We start from the raw sequence: 22,448 nt of genomic DNA on the forward strand, positions 1-22,448 counted from the left end.
TTTTTATTGGCAGATGGGTAGACAGACTAGAAATGAAAAGGAGACTAAAGAGTGACAAAAGAGAACTAAAGGAGACAAAAGAAAGACAAGGAGATAAAAGAGTGTCAGTTAAGCAGGAGGGAAATATGCCAGAGGGAGGGATAGAGCTGGGGGGGGGGAAAGGAAGGTGGAAGTGTGAGAGCGGGTGGGGGGGGGGGGGGTGTGGCAGGGGCGTTGGGGTGGTGGCCACAGGAACGCGGGGGGGAGGGAAAGGAGAGAAAAATAAAATTGGGAGGTGTGTGGTGTTATCTAAAATTGGAGGATTAAATGGTAATACCGTTAGATTGTAAGCTACCCAAGAAGAACAAGAGGCAATTGTCCACCAGTTTGCTTGTGGCTTCACTCTTGCAATGGAAAAGTTACAGGACATAAAGGACCGTATGATATTGGGAGGGGCAGCTACAATGGTTAGCAATCGGATGATCTGGCAGGCCAAGGCAGACTGAGGGCAAGCGTGCTGTGAAAGTCGCCTAGTCTGTGTTTGATATTGCCGATGTAAAGGAGACCACTTTGCTTACAGATGCTTGATTTCGCATCATTGCAAAAATATGGAATAGTGGTAATTATCATATGGCTGCTGGGAAGAGCATGTTCTCCATAAATCAGCTGTAACATCTCCTATATTACAATAAGTAAAAGTTTCTAAATCACTTCATTGGATGTATTTTGTGCTTTGTGCCATCCTGAGATGGTGAAAAGTCTGATAATATTGCAAGTCATGTGGGGAATCAACCTGAAACACTGACAAAGGAATCAGCAAATAAGGGAGTGCACAAGAAGAGATGAGCTGGCAACATCCAACTCAAAGCAGTGGAGGCCAATTCACTGGATGTTTTCAAGAGCAAGTTAGATTTAGCTCTTGGGGCTAAAGGAATCATATGGAGAAAAATCAGGAACAGGGTACTGATTTTAGATGATCAGCTGGCTCGAAGGGCCAAATGGCCTACTCCACCTATTTTTCTATGTTCCATGTTTCTAAGTCCATGAATATATCATCAATAAAAGGATAATCGGGGATTAAAAAGAACTTCATCTGCTGGAGGTGAAAGATATTGCTGAGAAACTAAATGAGCTGAGATACTAAATGAGCCAAAGAAAAATATACTGCCAGCATCAGAGTAAAAGAGGAAATGAGCAAAGGATTGGATATGATTAAAAACAGATGAAGAGTTACTTCAAAGTTTGACATTGCTCGGAATAGAAAAGGCACTAAGTCCACAAGAATGCTTCCTAAGTTAATGAGAGACTGGACAGAATCTCTAGTTCTTTTTGCGAGTGGGTGTCCAATAAATGTTGCAATTATGTTCAAAAAGGGGAAATGATGACGCTGGATACATTTTAACATCAGTGATCTAAGACAAGATTACTTGGCATATGGTAAAATACAAACCAAATTCACTTCAAATGTTAAGCTTTTATTTCACAAACTGCTCCACAGACCCATTCCATTCGATCTATAAAGAACTGAAGGTTAACTTTTGTTTCTTTGACTCCAATCTTTAGCCTTATCATTGATGAAACCTGTGTTAAACCATCTAGATCTTTACATTGTCCCCACCCACGTATGGCCATCCACTCCATCGCTGGCATATGTCATTGTAACACTTTGTATGTGTGTACTGATGTAATTTCCCTGTCTCCAGGGCTAAACAGTGATTAAGGAACATTCATGTATTTAAATAGTTATCTTCATTGCATTTAAAATTATTGGTATAAATATATGTACAAAATAAAATTCCCACATCACCCTCTTGTGCTTTGGTCACATTGTCACTGAGGTTAATGTCACAATATTTGTTTGCAATGTTCACGTTCGTCCTGTGTGCTAGGTTTTATTTGGCTGAAGCAAGCCCCTTGATGAAGTGAATTGATGAAATAAATGTCATTCCAATACTCAAGCAGGTAATGGAACAGTGGTCACATTTTTGGGATAGTCAAAATTCTAAACTACTGACACAAAGCCATGTTCAAACTGAAAAGGATAGCTGGGAGTTTAAATTCAAGTCATTTACATCAATCTAGAGCAAAAAATAAAGAAACTACTTGAGGAACTCAGTTGGTTGAGCAATGTCTGTGAGGGTGGGGGTAAGGAATCGTTGACATTTCAGGTTGAGACCTTCCATCAGGACTGATAATGGAGAGAAAATGTACCTGGTGTAAAGTGAAGTGGGGAGTGGTGAGGCAGGGAAGTAGGTAACATGTCATAGTTTTTGTGTTGTATATTATTTAATAAGTAATATGGGAGTGCTACATTGCTGCAAGTGCAGTGGCTCAGCTGATAAGTTTACCCAAATAATTCAGATGGATTTTAAAGTTCACATGGCACTGGTTAAAGAAGACGACATTCTCCTTTGTCCTGGTCAATATCGTCCCTTCACCAGCACCTCTCAAAATCAAATTAATCGCATTTTTATTTAATTGATGCTTGTAAGCATGCTTCCAAATTGTTATAGCACTGCTATTGCATAAATTAAACTAGGTTTAGGTTTATTATTCTCATTTGTACCAAGATACATGCCATCAAATCACATCGGATAACACTATACATTAAATACAATCAAGCGTGTGGACTCTTATACATCGGCGAGACCTACCTGATCTCCCGGCTGCCAAACATTTGAATTACCCTTCCCATTCCCACACTAACCTTTCTGCCCTAGGCCTCCTTCATTGTCCGAGTGAGGCCAAATGCAAATTGGAGGAACAGCATCTCATATTTTGCTCATGCAGCTTACAACCCAGTGGTAGGATTATTGATTTCTCTAACTTCCAATAACCCTCGTTTCCCCCCTCTTTTTCCATCCCTCCCCCACCCAAGTCGTACCAGCTTCAAAGTCAACTTGTTGAGTCACATTGTCTGTAACTCGCCTAACAAACATCTAACAATGACCTTCACCTCCCCCCTCGACTCCATTCAAGACCCTTCACCTCCCCCCTCGACTCCATTCAAGCAACACCTGTCCCTTCACCTCTCCCCTCGACTCCATTCAAGACACCTTCCCTTCACCTCCCCCTTCGACTCCATTCAAGGACCCAAGCAATCGTTCCAGGTGCGACAAAGGTTCACCTGCATCTCCTCCAACCTCATCTACTGCATCCGCTGCTCTAGGTGTCAGCTGATTTACATCGGGGAGACCAAGCGCAGGTTGGGCGATCGTTTCGCCGAACACCTCCGCTCAGTCCGCAATAACCAACCTGACCTCCCGGTGGCTCAGCACTTCAACTCCCCCTCCCATTCCCAATCCGACCTCTCTGTCCTGGGTCTCCTCCATTGCCAGAATGAGCAACAGCGGAAATTGGAGGAACAGCACCTCATATTCCGCCTGGGGACCTTGCGTCCGGATGGCATTAACATTGACTTCTCCCAATTTTGCTAGCCCTTGCTGTCTCCTCCCCTTCCTTAACCATCTAGCTGTCTCCTCCCACCCTCCTATCTGTCCGCCCTCGGGCTCCTCCTCCTCCCCTTTTCCTTCCTTTTCCACCCCCACCCCCCATCAGTCTGAAGAAGTGTTTCAGCCCGAAACGTCGCCTATTTCCTTCGCTCCATAGATGCTGCTGCTCCCGCTGAGTTTCTCCAGCACTTTTGTGTACCTTCGATCTTCCAGCATCTGCATTTCCCTCTTGAACACAAACATCTAACAATGACCTGTTTCATTTATCATTGTTACTTGTTTACATAGCTTTCATTCATTTGTTCTATGTTTCTCTACATCACCGTCTAAATCTCTCATTTCTCTTTCCCCTGACTTTCAGTCTGAAGAAGGGTCTCGACCCGAAACATCACCTATTCGTTTTCTCCAGAGTTGCTGCCTGTCCCGCTGAGTAACTCCAGCTTTTTGTGTCTATCTTCGGTTTAAACCAGCATCTGCAGTTCCTTCCTACATAGAAAAATCATGCTCTTGGCTTAATGTTCGGCATAGACATTGTTGGTCGAAGGGCCTGTTCGGGTGCTGCACTGTGTACTGTTCACTGTTCTGAGGTTTAATGCCTTATTCTTCACTCCTGCTCCTCCCTTCCAAAATCCCCTTGAATCATGTTCTGATTAAGTGACCCAAAAAAAGGTACGATTTTGGAAGATGTAGAAGTAGCTGGTGTTTCTGTTACTGTGAGTTCCCCAGCAGCTCCCACCAGAAAGAGGGGAGTATCAATGATGAGTAGACTCCATTATATTATGTTGAAATGTCTGCTGATATTATTCTACAAGCAATAGTGCTTCAATCAGGAGCCAGTAGACATACCAAGAACTGTACCCAGAAAATATTCGTGCTCTCAGGAGAGAAAGCGAGGTAGAAATTTGGAAGCACCAACAACTAAATTGTGTGGATTAATATAAACAGGAATCGCATTTTTAGATTTGTTTTTGTTGGCTTGTCATGCTGGCCAGAATTTTGGCACTGTCTTGTTTTTTGTCATTCACAATATTGATTAATTCCTCAGATACATTACAAGCCAAAATAAGGTTCTTGTCTTCCTGCAGATTGCAAAACTCAGGGAGGAGGGCTCCAGAAATTTACAGGAACAGCAGAGGCTCATCAAAGAACAGATAATGCTGGAAAGAGAGCAGAGGTTGAGAGGTAAATGGTACCTGTTCAGCAGGAGGCTTGATTCACTAGAAATTCTTAGAATGGGCAGATAGATGGCACATGACATTTAACGTGGTATTTAATTTGGGAGTTAATGCACAGTAAATGATAACCTTTACTTTTGAATTCTTAAACCTTTTTAAAAGTTCAGTAGCACATTGATAGGAGCTTTATTTTCTTTATTGGAGCATCAATTATTTCTGTGGAGAAACTGGTTTTGTAAATAAGGACTGGTTAGGCCAAATGTTATAACAGTTTTTGGCATTTCATTAGCAGGTCTGGTGGAGACTAGTTTAGAAAACATTGGCAGATCAACAGTAAACTATAAAGATGTGAAAGGGGGCAAGAAAGGATGTGAACGTGTGCTCAACGCCATATTATATTTGTGGAATGTTCTACGGATCACAGTAATGGTGAAGAGTGGATTGGAAGTGGGAGGACCTCGGGGAAGAGCAGAGTGGAGATTTGCCAAGAGATTTGGGGAGAGGTAAGCTTGGAGCATTCAGGGAACGAGTCAATGGGAGGAAGGTAAATGGAGTTTCTGTAGAAAAAAGAGAAGCAAGATAAGGATGAATGTGAGGGTAAATTAGTAGGTGTTCACTTTTAATTAATTGGTATAGTATAATAACAACCCAAATAGAAAATAAAAGTCCTTGGGTATTACGATTGCTTACAGCGTCTGTTTGAATGATGATATGATGAAAAAATCAGGGAGCGTTTACACAACTACTTGTTTTGTAAATGTCCATTTTGAGTTATATAGCTTCCTTTTATTCCAGGTTCTGATGTCCAAACAGATTCCAAAAACAAATCGACCCCGAAACTGAAAGTAAGTCTAGTTTTCATGTTTTTTGTTAATGTCCAATGGTATGTTTCAGGGTTATTCACGCTTAGGTTGAGGAAATTAAGAATGCAATTAGTTAGAAAGTACTATATTTACTTATTTAAGGGGAATGATTACCCTTTGATATCTGGTTTTGAATATTTTTCTAATCTTCCCTGATTTCCTTTTACATGTAAGCACTCTTCCTTTATCTGTGCTGAAGGGTGCAGACTTGCCAACAGAAGGTGCTTTGGGCTTCAGTTGATCTACAATGGATCACATTTAAGATGGGCTGCTCCACTGGACAGTGCCTGCTGATCAACTGCAACCCTATCAGTCAGGATCTGGTTATCCCACAGCAGTCAGCGGATAACTATGAGAAATGTCACTGAATATATATATTTTTTCTTTCTCCCCTAACGCACTTTGAACAATTATAGCGTCCCACTTGGTCCAAAGCAACTGTTACATCAGCTACCCTTCATATCAGTTAGTGCAACTGAATTATTGTCCTTCGTGTATGCAGCAAACTAGCCATACAGCAGGAAACGGGCCGTTCGGCCCAACTTGGCCACAACGGCCAACATGTCCCAGATACATTAGTCCTACCTGCCTGCGTTTGACCCATATCCCTCCAAACCTGTCTTATCCATTTACCTGACTAACTGTTTCTTAAACATTGGGATAGTCCCAGCCTCAACTACCTCCTTTGGCAGCTCGTTCTATACATCCATCAGTTTGTGTGAAAAAGGTACCCAGGTGCGGTCCTGTTATGCCTGTCCCCCAAGGCAATATTCCACCACTCACCCATAGCCCCCAACTGCGCAGGTGCGGCTAACGGGTTCCCGTTGACGCCAGAGATCCCGTTGTGATGCGAGTCACAGCAACCCTCTCCCAACTGCGCAGACGCGGCCTGCAAGTGGGAGCACGACTGAGACGTTTTTAAAGTTCAAAATGGCAATAACCTGTGAAATATAAGATCAATGTGAATGCATCTCACTCTCCCTCTTGAGTCCCCTATTCCCCTCCTCCATTGTCCTCCCTCTCCCCACCCACCACCAACCCTCCTCTGCTTCCTCCCCTCACCACCTACCTCCCCTCCTCCCTCTTCCCCTTCCCTCCTCCATTACCTAGCCATCCCTCTACCTACCCCTATCCTCCTCCATTTCCCCTCATCCCCAGCACTCCCACCCCTTCCTCTTCACCCCTCTTCTTTCCCCTCTCCTCCTCCCCTCCCCCACTCCCTCTCCTTTCCCTTACCCTCAGTCACTCCCTCCCTATCTCCCTCCATTACCCTTCTCCCCTCCATATCCCCCTCCTCTCCCTCTATCTCTTTGCTCCCCCACACCTCACCTCCCCCCACTCTCCCTCCTCACCTCCCCCCACTGCCCTCCCTCTATTCCCCACTCCCTACCTCCCCTCACTACCCCCTCCTCTCCCTCTATTTCCCCCCCCACTCTCTCACCTCACCTCCCCCATAATACCCCTCCCTAACCCCCTCCTCTCCCTCTCTCCCCCTGCTCCCCCACTCCTCACCTACCCCTATCCCACCCACCCACACAATGCAAATCGCAATGGTTTTTTAAAAATAGAATTCTCAATGAAAATCGTGTTTTTTCTTTAAAAGAATCTAAACACAGTGTTAGTTGTTAATGAAAACAGAAGAATTTGATAAAAACGGAGTTTTTTTGAAAATCGTGGTTTAAAAAAAAAATGTAAATGCGATTCGGGATGACATTGTGACGTCAAACGTGGCTGATGGGCAGGGTAAGTCGGAAAAGTGGTTTGAAAAGTGATATTTGTAAGGTTTAAAATGTCAATAACTTGTAAAATATAACATCAATCTGAACGAAACTTGTTTCATTTACATCCCAGGACCATGGTGAGTAAGGTGCGCCAAAAATTTGGCGGAGTTTTGAAATATCAAGCACACGCATGCAAACAAACAGAGTTTTAGTAATATAATAATAATAATAAAATAATATAGATATAGATGTGCCACTAAAGATGTGGCACCGTTACTATGGTGTGCTGCTGATGTCACCAGGGGAGGTACCTGTAGCAAAAGTAATTATAAAGGGCTTGTCTTGCGTGGCGATTTTTTTCAGCGACTGCCGGTGTCATAATCAGTGTCGCCAAAAGATTTTGAACATTTCAAAATCCAGGGGCGACAAAAAAAATGTTGCGACACTTGAAAAAACACCGTGCATAATACGTCATCACGCCGCAAATTTTTTGGTGACCTGATACGTCCATCAATGATGCTGCCAGTCGCCGAAAAAATCACCAAATGGGGCAGGCCCTTAATGGAGTAGGGCAAGACCTAACATTAAACGATATTTCTTGCGCAGCTATTCAACTTTGTATCGGCCTGCTTCTGTTGGTCAGGGATGCCGAGACTGAACCCTGTGAGTGTTGTCCAATGTCAAAGAATTAATCTTTTTCTCTTTGATAGTTGAAATGGAAGTGTAACAAGGATGATGAATTAAATGGTGGTTATTCTCACGAATTTCTCCTATCAATTTTGCAAAAGGTGAGGTCATTCAGTGGGGTCATTGGACAAACAACCCTTCCGTTCCTTTCCTCTATAAGTTACCTAGTATCTATCCAAGCATATGTGTTATGATGGAAGCACTTTACATGGGAGGTGAGAATATTTTGAAATACATGCTACTCATCAGCAGTTACGTAACACAGTAGTAACAAACTTTCAATCCAGGTGCTCCATCCCACACACTTGCTCCACACAAACTATGCTTATTCAACTCTGTCAGCATAGGTCATTCTCTATTATAAATTTATCAGGGCTTTTTCTTAATGCATCAATAAACAATGATGAGTTTTTTTTTCTTTCTTTCTTTAAGAATAACATGGCATCTCAATGGTAATTTTCCTGATGCTAAATCATGGACATTATCAATTCAATTCTCAATTCAATTCAATTTAATTGTCATTTGGACCCCTTGAGGTCCAAACGAAATGCCGTTTCTGCAGCCATACATTACAAACAAATAGACCCAAGACACAACATAATTTACATTTTACATAAACATCCATCACATCGCTGTGATGGAAAGCCAAAAAAAACTTATCTCTCCACTGCACTCCTTCCCCCCCCCCATGTCAAAGTCAAAGCCCCCGGCTGGCGATGGCGATTGTCCCGCGGCCATTAAAGTCACGCCGGGTGATGCAAGGTCGCACACCGGGTCTTGGTGTTAGAGCTCCCGGCGTGCGCTCGCAGAGTCCCGCGGCCATTACGGTGATGTCAGGCCTAAAGCTCTTCGACCCCCGCAACTCGGGCGGGAGAAGTCGCGTTGCAGGAGCCCTGAAAAGCGGTCTCCCTCCAGCAACCCACGGGCTCCCATGCCGCGTCCGCCACCAGAGAGCAACAAGCCCACCCGCTCCGGACTCAAAGCTCCGCGACGGTGACGGTGAGTCGGCACCAAGTCCCCGGTCTTCTCCTGTTGGAGGCCGCTATGCAGCCCCAACCGTGCAGAGATTTAAAAGTTACCCCCTCCCTCCCATCCCCCCCCCCCCACACACACACACACCCCAACAAAAAATAACAAAAACTACATAAAAACATAGACAAAAATAATAAAAACGTGGACGGGCTGCAGAGGCCGCTGCTGACGTGAGTCGCGCCGCCTACCGGATCTTAAATTACTTAAATTACTACTAAAACTCAAAAGTTATGCGTTACAACACCATGCGCTCAACCAAGAGAAACAAGCCAAAAGCCAAAGTGGTCTAAACTGCTTATACACACTTATACTATAGAACAATAACTAACTCCAAATGTAATAATAAGCTTTCTACATGCTAACAAGGATATAAAAACTGATTGTGTAGATGCTAGTATCATTGGAGTTATGAAGTGGGCACCTCCCTTCACTGGTGTTTCATTGAGTTAGCCCCATGGCACCTCGGGACAGTTAGTTCTGGAATCCCAGAACCAATCCCCTCAATACCTGCTCTCGCCGCCTATGCTATCAGTATCTACTAAATAAAGGAAACTACAGATGATTAATTCACTCAAACAAATGCTAAACACTCAAATCCTATATTACACTTATTCTAACTCGTTATCAATCATAGCGCCACAAATATCATCCTCGTAAATAAAACTGTGATACACTTACATGGAATAAACTTACAAAGAAATACACGAACCGCGTAGTATACATTTTCTTCCTCCCCCAACCGACACTGTTTCTTCTCCACCAAATCCACCTACTGCCTTGCTCTGCTGCCTCTGACCTCCTTTATGGCTTGACGGAAACTCGGTCCACAAATTCCTAGTTCTCCAAATAGTGACATGGTCGATCATGCTATGAAACCTCTATAACCCACCTCTACCGGATGTACTCTTCCTCTCCATCCTCTATGCTCATCATAAATAATGTCATTGAATTTTACAACTTGCCCAGCCAAGATTTGAATTCAGAATTTCTCAATTGCTGGTCCACTTCAGTGAACATTATTTTAGCATTTTAAGATAGAGTTATAGAACTGAGTTCTGTTGACTGATCTAAACAGATTGCAAAATAGATCTAAGGGGAAAATTACTAACCTTTAATCTTCTACTGACTTCAACAATCATCAGATTCATTGCTGTTTAGTGATATAGTGTGGAAATAGGCCCTGTGGCCCAATTTGCCCACACCGGCCCAACATGTTCCAGCTACACTAGTCCTACCTGCCACCCATCTGGTCCATATCCCTCCAACCTGTCCTGTCCATGTGCCTTTTTAACTGCTTCTTAAATGTTGGGATAGTCCCTGCCTCAACTACCTTCTCTGGCAGCTTGTTCCAAACATCCACCACCCTTTGTGTAAAAAAAAGTTACCCCTCAGATTCCTACTAAATCTTTTCCCATAAATCTTCCCCCTTTACCATAAACCAATGATCTCTGACTCTTGATTTCACTTTCTCTGGGCAATAGGCTGTGTGTCTACCCGGTGTGTTCTTCTCATGATTTTGTACACCTCTATAAGATCACCCCTCACCCTCCTGCACTCCAAGGAATGGAGTCCCAGCCTACTTAACCTCTGCCTATAGCTCAGACTCTCTAGTCCTGGCGATTATAGTTTCATGGAAAAATTAATGTAACACGTAAAGAATTTGTTTTCTTTGTGCTTCTCTTCAATCTCTGCTACGTATAGAAGAACAAAATAATGATAGAAGTGCAAAAAGCTTAATGAGCAAAAAGTGACTGATCTAAACAGATTTTATACACATGTGCACATTTTATATTTAAAAAATGATTAATTCAAATCTTTCTCACTGGTGTTTGAAACTCCTGATGTTTAGCTAATTATCATGCATGCTTTCTCCAGTGAATTGGAATTTTGTTGTTAAACAATGACTATGATGAAGATTAATTCTATAAAGACCTGAACCGGTAGATACTGATTGATGGCTTTTTATTACCTGCAGTATGGCGAAGTTTTAAACTTGATTATATCCAATAAAAAGAAAGGCAGTGCTATAGTGGAATTTTCCTCAACTAAGACCGCTGTGAGTATTGCACTCTATATTTTTCCATTTGAAGTTGATAGACAAACAGTTGTTCTTCCTCTTATATTTTCTATAAGTGGTGTGATCTTTGTGTGTTTTCTATAACCTTGTCACTCTGCACACTCCCCAGAGCTTTCCGCTGAGCCATTAGGGTGATATTATTTTTAAAAACTTCCATCTCCTTTCCCATTAATTCTAGTATGTACAAATTGCTCATACTAACAAATTAGAGTGTTCTGATCCACTATTCACATACCAGCACAATAATAAGTCCACATCACCATGCCACAGGAATTTCAAGCTGGATGAAACCATATACAACATATAACAAAACACAGGAGACTGAATTATTTCTGTTTAAGAGGCCAAGCTGCCAGGTTTAGCTTTTTTTTTTAAAAACAGCTGCTCTTTGAAATCCTTTGAAATTTGATCCATTTGCATAGGTTCTTTTTAACAATTTAATATGTACATAAAAACTATTTTGCGTGTGTTGGATTGCACAAGCAATTACTTGCAGGTTGATGAGAATCCATTAGGAAATTGGTCCTGATGCTTCTGGCCAGTTTTCGTCTTTGCACACTACATGCATCTGATACCAGACATCATCAGATGCTCAATAGCCATTTTTGCATACCAATAGAAATTTGTTATTAAAGGTACCATCTGCATATTTCACACATTGAGGCAAGGAGCAAACACCGCCGCAAGTCCACAAAATTCCAAATTAAAGTCCGAGCAGAGCCATCGACATTTGGCCCTCAACCTCTGCCAGATTTCTGCTCTCCCCCTTTATGTCCACAAGCAATGCTGCTGAGGATTACATAACAGCATAGTGCAAGATACCATGGTTACTGGTGCCTTGGTGAGTTTGTATCTCGCTGTGCCTTGGGCATGAGGTGACCCAGACCAGCTCGAGAATGCCGTGACCCGTATCCATTCTCACCCACAACCACTTGATTTCTCTCATCTCCATGGCACTTTTTACACTGCTTTGCTTTGGATGCCATGGAGCGTGTTCTTGAAAGTCTGACTTGTTTCCCAGCAGCCAATGCAGAAATGACTAGGTGCCTGTTGCCACTGCAGGCCACTGCCCTTCAGAAATGTAAGAATAATATTTTTGCTCAATAGTGCAGATGATTCCAGATCATTCCCAATGATTTATTTGATTGGATTACCCCCCAATTTTTCTGGATCATGTGATTGGCATTACTATTACATATAGTGCCTGTTTAAGCATCAGAATAAAAATGGATGAACAATTGCTCATCATCTCTGGTATAAACCCAATCAATCTCAACAGACTACCAAGTGCTCTTGAGACATTTACTTGGCCAAGAAGGACTCCTTTGCAAGCTTAGTCTAATGAACCTTCATATTTAACTATAAAACGATGTGCCAGCCACCTATTTACTTGTGCAAGAAATTATAGCCCAGATTTAATTTGGCTGATAGGTGACTTCTGGAAATGAAGCACCTGTCTTTGTCGGCAGGACTGCAGTGGAGAGCGTCAACAGTTTCAAGTTCCTAAGTGTGCATATCTCTAATGATGTGTCTTGAGCCCAGCACATTGTTGCAATTACAAACAACGATCAACCAAACCTCTACTTTTTCTGTATTTTGAGTGGATTCGTCATGCCCCAAAATACACTTATTGAACTTTCAACGATGTATGATGGAGAGCAAACTGAGTGGCTGTATCATGATCTGGTTTGGTCATTAAAACGCTAAAAAACAAAGGAGGCTGCAGAAAGCGGTAGACAATGCTTGGTCCATCACAGGTATTGACCTCTCTACCATTAAAGAGATCTACAGAAATAGCTGCCTCAGTTAATTAAAGAGACACATCACCGCACACTCCTCTCACTGCAACCATTAACAAAAAGGTAGAGGAGCCTAAGAGCAGTTAACCATCAAACACCAATTTTTTAACCACTGTGCACAACCCTAACTACAACCTTACCTCAGCACCAAACTGCTATAGACTTTATCTAAGGTTGCACCACATACCTAGGCACTATATATCATCACTTAGGTTAACGGACAATTTATTGTATCTAGATTTGTTGTGGTGTTGCATTTAATGTGCTTGTAAAACTGCAGCAAGCAAGAATTTCATTGTTCCAGTCTCATTGAATATTGACAATTTAAAAACTCTTGACACTCTTTTGTCTCTCAATGCTCCATTGAGGTTGTGGCATTGCGCACAGAGTAGGGTGCTGATTAGAAGCTTTAGAGAGAACTGGTTATTGGCTCAAATATGATCAATGCCAAATCATTCTCTCTTCACTTTGAGCAGGAGCTGGCTTTCAAGAATGAGACTGGTTTAATAAGTAACCCCTTGAAGATTTCCTGGCTGGAAGGGCAGCCCCCTACAAGCAACACAAACAACCCAGCAAACATCTCATCGTCTTTTGTGGAAAGTAGTACACACAGTCCATTACAGGTAGGATGGCATTGAATACATTTGCGGGTTTTGCGGTGTAATCATAACGCCCTATTTCAATTGGAACACAGGCAGGCAGCTGTGATGTGACGTAAATATTTTGCACTGGTGCTTCTCGTCTCAGACCATTTGTCTAAGTGCCTTAACAATTGAAATCAGATAGACTGACAGATAGACAGCGCACTTGGCCCTCTACCGTATGTTTTTCAATCTCTAATGCAGGTAGGCGAAAAATTAGCTGCAGTTTTTAGTCCTAAATTATATACAGTCACTCCTGTAGGAAAATGCGTGCAGACATTTGAATGCATTGGATTTGACTTTAGCTATCTGCTGACATATCAGTTCTGGGCTCGATGAGGTAAATTGTTCTGATATTTGAGGCAGTTTGGCAATTATGAATTACACCTCAGCAACTTTCAAGAGATATGTAAAAGAATGTGGGGTTTTCTTTTCCCCAGAAAAATATTCTCAGAGCTTATAAAATGTCTTTGATACCAAAAGACAACATTGTGTCCCGTCCATTGGATTTTTAGTTTAGTTTTGAGAGACAACGCGAAAACAGGCCCTTTGGCCCACCGAGTTTGCACTGACCAGCGATCCCCACATACTAACACCATCCTACATACACTTGGGACAATTTACAATTATACCAAGACAATTAGCCTTCAAACCTGTTCGTCTTTGGAGTGTGAAAGGAAACCGGAGATCCTGGATAAACCCACGCAGTTCACAGGGAGAACGTACAAACTCCATAAAGACGGCACCTTTTGTCAGGATCGAACCTGTGTCTCTGGGGCTGGAAGGTGTGTCACCCAATGGCATGTTACCTGATTACACATATTGTTTAATAATGCAACATGGCCATTTTAGTCATCATCCTTGTTTAATAATCTAAAAGCAATCCTTTAAAAGCCCTTTAGGGCTGCCAAATATCTATGAGTCAGCAATCTGCTGATTCAAACCACTCCATTATTTAGGGCATAATTAGAACTGACACACAGGGTAAGATATTATGAAAAGTTCATCTTTGAAGAGCAAAGTACGATCTATGTCATCCCCTCTCCATCCTTCCCCCTTCCCAGTTCTCCAACCAGCCTTACTGCCTGACTACATTTTATCTGTTTGTTTTGTTGTTCCCTTCTCCCAGCTAACATTGATCTATACTACATTTTCCTTGATGTTCATTGCCTTTGCCCTATTTCACACCTACACACTTCCTTATCTATCTATCTCCCTCCCCCTTGACGTCAGTCTGAAGAAGGGTCTCGGCCCAAAACTTCACCCATTCCTTCCCCCCAGAGATGCTGCCTGTTCCACTGAGTTACTCCAGCATTTTGTGTCTATCTGCAATTCAACAGGAATTGATCTCCTGTCCTGTTTACACAATCAGCTCTCGGAATAAGAGCCCTTAAAGAGTAAAGCAAGTTGGTAGATATGTCAGCTATTGTGGAGACCCCAGTCTACCTGGCAGAAATTCAGCTTGCTTTTTAAATACAAAGATGTAATCGAAAAATTGAATGCCTTTAATAAAAAATGGGAAATTCTTGCAGCAGGTTGGTGAATCTAATTAATTAATTAATGGAAAACATTTTACATCCATTACCAATATTTAATCTTACATTGAGAGTTGTTAGAAATTGGATGTATTTTAAAAAGATAATTTTTAATTATCAATGACGAGATATCATACCATGGGTCTGGCATAGACATGAAGGATCCATTCCTTATTCTGTATGCAACAATAATGTGTATTTCAATGTTTCAGATTTGGGTTTAATCCAGATAAACTGTTTGTTTCAGTGGTATCACTTATTTCTTGAGATGGACTTGATCGTCCTTTTACAGAATTGACTCTCAGTGTTTATTTATTTGTATTAAGCATAATCCTTGAGTACAATGTGATAATCCTCCCCCATAACGCAAGCCACATATGCTTTAAATGTTATCATACTCTGTAAATATACTGAGGTGATCCTAATTGGTGTACATTGTTGAGTTGCTGGACTTTTACAGAAGACTAGACCAAGTGCAGAAGACTAGACCAAGTCTGCTCCCCCAACGCAGCCGTTCCCTACCCGTAGCCCCCACGGGAGACGTGGTCCTCCAACTCAAGCGCCTCAGGAATCAGCAGTGCGGCTGTTTTTAAATGGCGTCTGAGGCAAGATGCGGGCGCCAGCAGCCGTTATGGTCGCTGGCCAGCAGGAGACGACAAAATGAGTGAGGGGGGGGGGATAAGGATTTTATTAAAAATGTGTACATAAACACGACAAAATTTAATGAGGAGTGGATACTTGGAATAAAAAGTGAAATCTCTACCGAAATGGAAAAAATCAGGGCGTTTGTGGGTCGGGTGTTGGCATGGCAACGAATCAAAGGCTGGCAGCCACAAGTCAGAAACACACACAGCCAGACGCACACACAGTTTAGATAGATAGATAGATAGATAGATAGATAGATAGATAGATAGATAGATATGTGGAGCAAAGCAAATTCAGATTCACTTGGCTCATTCTGTACAGTTAATCTTTGTATACAAATTTAAGAATATTTCTTTACATTGTTCATTTATCCTACTTAAACTGTTCTCCAGGATCTCTTAACCTCAACTTAAGCCCTTGCAATTTTCCCCTAATGCCTGCCTGTTAGCTTAATATCTTTTTCAATACACCTGAGTAAATTTCAATAAAAATAGAGCATGCTGGAAACACTCTGCAGATATTGTAAAGTTAGTGGAAGGAGAAACCGAGTTAATGTTTCTGTTCAAAGATCCTTCAACCTGAAATGTTACCTGTTTCTCATTCTCAAATGCTGAGTACTTCCAGCGTAACCAATTTAGTTGTCCAACATCTGCAGATTTAAAAAAAATTCTCAGTCTATAATTTATCTCGCTTTTCACTGTTACATGGGTCAAGTGGATTTCTGACGTCTTGGTCATGAGGTGTTCTTTCGATGTCTTAATAACTTAGCAGATGATTTATTAGATGGGATAAAATACTTGTGCCGGTAATTGTCCTGAAGCAAAGTAACTTATTTTCAAATCCTTTGTGTGGGATTTACACAAAATCCTGCAATGTGATAGAATCATAGTTCTGGTTTTCTCTTTATTCAAGTTTCTGTAGATTAAAGATCTTCTATGATTAAATATTGCAGTAAAAACTCCATTGTTGTTTAATGTGGGTGATAACTGCAAGCAATTCTCCAACTCGCCCACAAGTCGCATGCTGAAGGCTCCAATTCCACCAGAGACCAAATTCTAAACACAGTATGAAGTGTTACTGGCTGAAATTTAATCTCTGGGGTCTGATTTATTCTTAATATTGGAAACTTTTGGCATTGCTGTCAAGGTGTTGCAGACAGAACTACTGAACATTTCCAGCTATAGGTTTACATGCTGATGGGGAAAAGGGCAGTAACCACCAGCAGCAGGCTGCCATCTCAAAGCAGCAGTATTGCTAGGCACTTTAAAATAATTGTTTTGCTGTAGTTTTAAATGCAGAGATGCTTTTTGCTTTGCTGTAGTTTTAAAGTCATGAGTTGAATGGTAACTCGCACAAAATTAGCTCAGTTATGTATTTTTAAGAAATAAATCACTCCCTGATTTGGGCAAACAAGGTCAAAAATTCAGTTAAATACGAAAAGAACCACGTCTTTGTCTAATTTTCATTTTGAAATCCTTCAGAAAGATCCCAGCCCAAGTATCGGGAAAGTCAAAAGATATCCTTACAGGCATGCAAGATGTACATCTTGTTCCTATTTAAAAAAAATAAAAAATAAAAAATTGGTGCATTTGTCATTTTGATGGAGAACAAAGAATTAGCATTTCTGGCAAAAATCCCTAGTGTTGTCAACTTAAGGCATTGCCCCAGCTGCATGCACAGTTTACACAGTGGCCAATACCTGTTTGTCTTTCATCAAAGCTCTTCATGACTTCCTTCAAAAGTGTTCTCTTTACTTTTGCAAAAGGGCATATGGGGAATGTAAGGAAGTGTAGAGACCCGCAGTTACTTGTGAATAGGATTTAGTATGGTTGCATTCTATCATAGAACGTAGAACATGGTACAACACAGCATTGGAACAGGCCCTTCACCTCACAATACCTGTGCTGAACATGATGCCAAGATAAACTAATCTCATCTGCCTCTCATTCTTCCATCATTCACATCCTTCCATCATTAATCATGCCGTGCATATCCATGTGCCTCTCCAAACTCCTCTTAAATGCCACTATCGAGTCTATCACAATCCTCTGAACTGTCACTGTCATATTAGTGTGTTATCTTTAAGAGGGAATGCTCCACCCATCCTCTCTTTCCTCCTCCCCTCCTTTCCCATCCACCACTCATATCACTTAAATGGAAGTCATCTTTGAAGAGAGGCATTTTCTATTTACTATAATTTACTATGATTCCTTGCCAGCAGTAATGCCAGGGAGTAATGCCCAATAAGCCTGCCAGTTCCTGCACTAGCTGATATTTTTAAACTATTTACTATTACTATTAATTTATTTATAGTCTTAAACTATTTACAACGCCTTTGCTGTGGAATTAGATTTTTGCTGGAAATGCTGGTTCTGCCAACAATTACTCAACAAATGTTATCAGTAAGCTTGAGTACCTCTAAAAGGTGAAAGCAAATTGTGCTCATAATGGTGTTGTAGATGGCAGCCTAATGCCCCTGTCCCACAGGCGATTTTTTTCAGTGACTACAGGTGACTGGGCTATTTTCACATGGTCGCAGGGTGACACCTGTATGGTCGTGAGTCGTCTCCTCAAGTCGCCTAAAGAGTCGTAATGTTTTTTTTGGTCGCCGCCAGATTTTGAAATGTCGAAACTTTTCGGCGACTGGGTTTTTGACGTAGCTTGTCTTTTGTCGTCGGTGCTGTCGTAGGTTGTTGCCAGGATGACGTAGGTTGTTGCCAGGTGACATTGGTCGTCGCCAGGTGCGGACTTCGGTGAATACCATTGGCGAATACCTTCGTCAACCGGCGACAGGTATTGGCTTCAAGAGCAGTCTTCAGTTGTCACCGACAGGGTTTTAGCTTATCGTAGCTTGTCGCGGGTGGACGGAGGTTGACTTCGGTTGTTGTAGGTGATGTCGTAGGTGGACATCCTAAGTCGCGGCAATTAGGTCGCCGGTTGTCGGTAGCTTGCGTTAGCTTAACGTCGACTAGGTAGTAGGTTGTCGTAGACATTGTCATAGGGGGGGTCCAGTCGCCGCTTTTTAGGGCGACCTGCTACGACAGTGACTGTCGCCAGCAGTCGCCGAAAAAATCGCCAAATGGGACAGGCCCTTAAGCCACGCATAAATTCCGATCATGTGTTCATTGTAATAAATGCGTCCGCCATCATGATCATTTCATCACCGGCAGCAGTTCTTGCAAATTCTTGTATATTTCCTGGCTTTACTTAAGCATGACCCTCTACTGGCCAGTTGCATGGTGAAGGAGGAGGGACAGGGTGGTAGGAAGTTTGGCGTGGTGTTGGATGATAGTGCACTACCAGTGAATAATCATTAGGTCATTACAGTGCTGAATTAAACATAGAGTGTACGATTTAATCAAACACACAACAGATCCCATTTCCCATCCAATTGGACCCAGCTCATGCTGGAATTAGTGTCAGAAAATGTGTGTACCCATCATTAAATTGACCAGTCTAGTTTATTTGAAAACTGTGTAAGGCACTGGTGCGACTCTTCTGAAGTATTGTGTGCAGTCGAAGTCAAACTCTTCAATAAGACTCGTGGACGACTTGATTAACCATCAGCAGTGAATTTATTTTACTTGCAGAAGGAGAGAGTGTCACAGTCAAAGGCTGCGATCACAACTCCAAAATTAAGTTGGTACAGTAGAGCATTTATACACCAAAAAGATAATTACTAAGGAAGTACAAGGGTGAGGTAGATTGATATTACTAAGGAAGTACAAGGGTGAGGTAGAATCTATACTTTACTTTTTCATTACACAAAGGTTAAGGCTCCGTCCTTAACCGGGTACAAAAGGTAAGGGATAATTAGTATGTTAATAATCCCGACACTAGATTGCAACCTGGCCCCACAGGATACATGGATAATGAAGGTACCTGTGCTCAATAGTGGTTTCTGGCTGGCGGTTTCTGAGTGCCGCAATGAGCTAAGGCAGTGCTTCTTAAACTGGTGATTGGTTCACCCAAGGGTGAATGAAATTATTTTGGGGTGAATGAAACTAGAAGGGTGATTGAAGGGGGAATGACTTAATTTATTCAGATATTTATATATATTTTTTTCTATACTTAAAAAAGGCATTGCCATTAAGGTGGTTAGTAAGCTCTTATTGGTTTTAATGGCTATGGAGCTGGAAATTTGATGTTTTTTTCTTTCTAACTATGGTTTTCTAATTTCAAAGTAGCAGGATATTTCCCAAATTTACTGTAATATAACCTTTTAGGGAAGACCAGAGGAGCTGGTGGGATCATAAAAGTATAAATGGCAACACTGGAGGATCGCTGTAGGCAACTGTTGAACTGTAACTTTACTTCATGTAGCAATTTAGCTACCAAAGTTGGTATTTGGTGGTATTGTGAGTTTTTGTCGGGGAGAGTTATAGAAAGTTATATTAGTTGGATACTGATATATTAAATCACATACTCCATGTTTTTTTGAGCTAGTTTTTCAAGAAAAAAACTGCAATAATCAAAGCCGAAAGGGTAGGATGGCGCTGAAGCCCAGTGTTTAGTCGTTGGAATGGTTTTTCATCATTCTAATAGAATGATTTTCCAACTCCAATGGTCAATAAACTTTTTTCACTCCTAGTTTCCTTCACATATTTTTAGGATGTTCAAAAAGTTGAAAAAAATAAACACAAGAAATTAGTTAATTTATTTTTTTTGCTCATGTGACAAAATAAATTATATTTGAAATTTTACACAAGGGACGAAAATTACCAAAAAACATAAGAACATTTAGTCGAGGGTGAATGAAATTTTGTGATAGAGACTCAAGGGTGAATGGCACTGAAATAATTTAAGAAGCAGGTGGAATTTTGCACTTAACGGAAAACAAAGGTGAGGGAACAATGTGTTAATGGTATGTGACTCAGGGGCCGGGGTGTAGCGGAGTGTATGGTATTGGAACTTGACGCAGAACCAAAGAGATGCAGCAGAGGTCGTAACAGTGTTCGAAATGGGTTTGTGGCATGGAAGGTGCTCGTTAGTGACTTTATTAAATGTATTTAATAAATAAAGCACCTTCAAGTTTTGAGACTTCCACAGCAGTTCTGGCTTCTGTGCTCAGAGAAGAATGTAATTAAGCTAGACCCATACACGAATAGAAACATTTCTTCCATCAAACGTGTCCAAAGACAGGCAGCTTGATTTGTTACAAATACCTATGAGAGAGAAGTGAGTGTTACCAAACTTCTGAATTCACTGGGATGGAACCCTCTCCAAGACAGACGTAAAGCTCACCGTTTGACCTGGGTTTACAAGATGTTAAATAGGCAGCTCGACATAGCTTACCAAATCTACACCAAACCCAAACCTATTAAAAGCAGTCGAGGCCATTCGATCCAATTTGAGATGCCAGCTACCAAGACAGATGTGTACAGCAATTCCCTCTTCCCCTGCACAATTAAAGCATGGAGTAACCCTACCATAGTTACTCAACCAGACACAACTAAATTTAAGGTAGCTCTTCTCCAAGAATCCTTTTTTGCTGAAGTCCACCCTCTGCCACCTCCAGTTTAAATTAAATTTGGAATATTTTGGAGGACCAAGAAGAAGGGCTCAGAAAACATTCACAAGTATATTGGTTCAGTTATGAGGAGAGACTGAATAGGCTGGGACTGTTTTTCCTGGAGCAAAAGAGGCTGAGGGGTGACCTTTATTGAGGTCTATAAAATCGTAATGGAGCAGAAATACGGTCAGACATAATCTTCTTTTTCCCCCAGGGTAGGGGAGTCTAAAACTAGCGGGCATAGGTTTATAGACAATAGGTGCAGGAGTAGGCCATTCGGCCCTTCGAGCCAGCACCGCCATTCAATGTGACCATGGCTGATCATCCTCAATCAGTACCCTGTTTCTGCCTTCTCCCCAAATTCCCTGACTCTGCTATCTTTAAGAGCCCTATCTAGCTCCCCTTTGAAAGTATCCAGAGAACTGGCTTCCACCACCGTCTGGCAGAGAATTCCACAGACTCATAACTCTGTGTGAAAAAGTGTTTCCTCGTCTCCATTCTAAATGGCTTACCCCTTATTCTTAAATGGTGGCCCCTGGTTCTGGACTCCCCCAACATCGGAACATGTTTCCTGCCTCTTGCGTGTCCAAACCTTAATAATCTTATATGTTTCAATAAGATATCCTCTCATCCTTCTAAACTCTAGAGTATACAAGCCCAGCCGCTCCATTCTCTCAGCATTTGACAGTCCCGCCATCCCGGGAATTAACCTTGTAAACTTATGCTGCGCTACCTCAATAGCATTAATATTCTTCCTCAAATTAGGGGACCAAAACTGCACACAATACTCCAGGCGTAGCCTCATTCGGACCCTATACAACTGCAGAAGGACCTCTTTGCTCCTATACTCAACTCGTCTTGTTATGAAGGCCGACATGACTAAGGTTTAAAGTAAGGTGATAAGGGAAGGGTTTAAAGAAGATCTGATGGACAATTTTTTATCTTAAAATGTGGTGAGCGAATGGAGCAGGTTACAGAGGAAGTGATGGAGGCATGTACAATTGCAGTGTTTTAAAAAAAATATTTGGCTAGGTTAATCAGTAGAAAATGTTTGGAAGGTTATAAGCCAAAAGTAGACAAATGGAGCAAACTCAGGAAGACACCTTGGTTGGCATGGATGAGGGGGTGATGTGCCTGTTTCCACACCATATTGCTGTATGTCTCCGTTGTTGAGAGGGGTCTTTGTTTAGACTCATTAAGTTTTCATACAGAACCATTGTAAAGTTAACAAGGGAAAGATGAATGCTGGAAAAATCAAAGGAAAATTCCAAAGCAACCACAACTGGACGGGAAGCAACAAAAAGTTGAGCTGAGCTGGCAGATTATGGTA

The 22,448-nt window shown here is 41.7% G+C and overlaps 1 protein-coding gene across 2 annotated transcripts in view; it reads left to right on the forward strand.

The window, feature by feature from the left end:
* The window catches only part of dnajc17 (DnaJ (Hsp40) homolog, subfamily C, member 17), a 105,787-nt gene that overhangs the window by 43,666 nt on the left and 39,673 nt on the right, over positions 1-22,448 (forward strand). For both annotated transcript variants that reach the window (XM_055640950.1, XM_055640952.1), the window contains exons 6-10: positions 4,517-4,613; positions 5,402-5,451; positions 7,901-7,978; positions 10,885-10,965; positions 13,262-13,408. In XM_055640950.1, coding sequence (XP_055496925.1) covers positions 4,517-4,613; positions 5,402-5,451; positions 7,901-7,978; positions 10,885-10,965; positions 13,262-13,408 — 453 coding nt within the window. The remainder of the gene's footprint in view (positions 1-4,516; positions 4,614-5,401; positions 5,452-7,900; positions 7,979-10,884; positions 10,966-13,261; positions 13,409-22,448) is intronic.

This window comes from Leucoraja erinacea, chromosome 9, assembly GCF_028641065.1.
Source record: "Leucoraja erinacea ecotype New England chromosome 9, Leri_hhj_1, whole genome shotgun sequence".
Lineage (NCBI taxonomy): Eukaryota > Metazoa > Chordata > Chondrichthyes > Rajiformes > Rajidae > Leucoraja > Leucoraja erinaceus.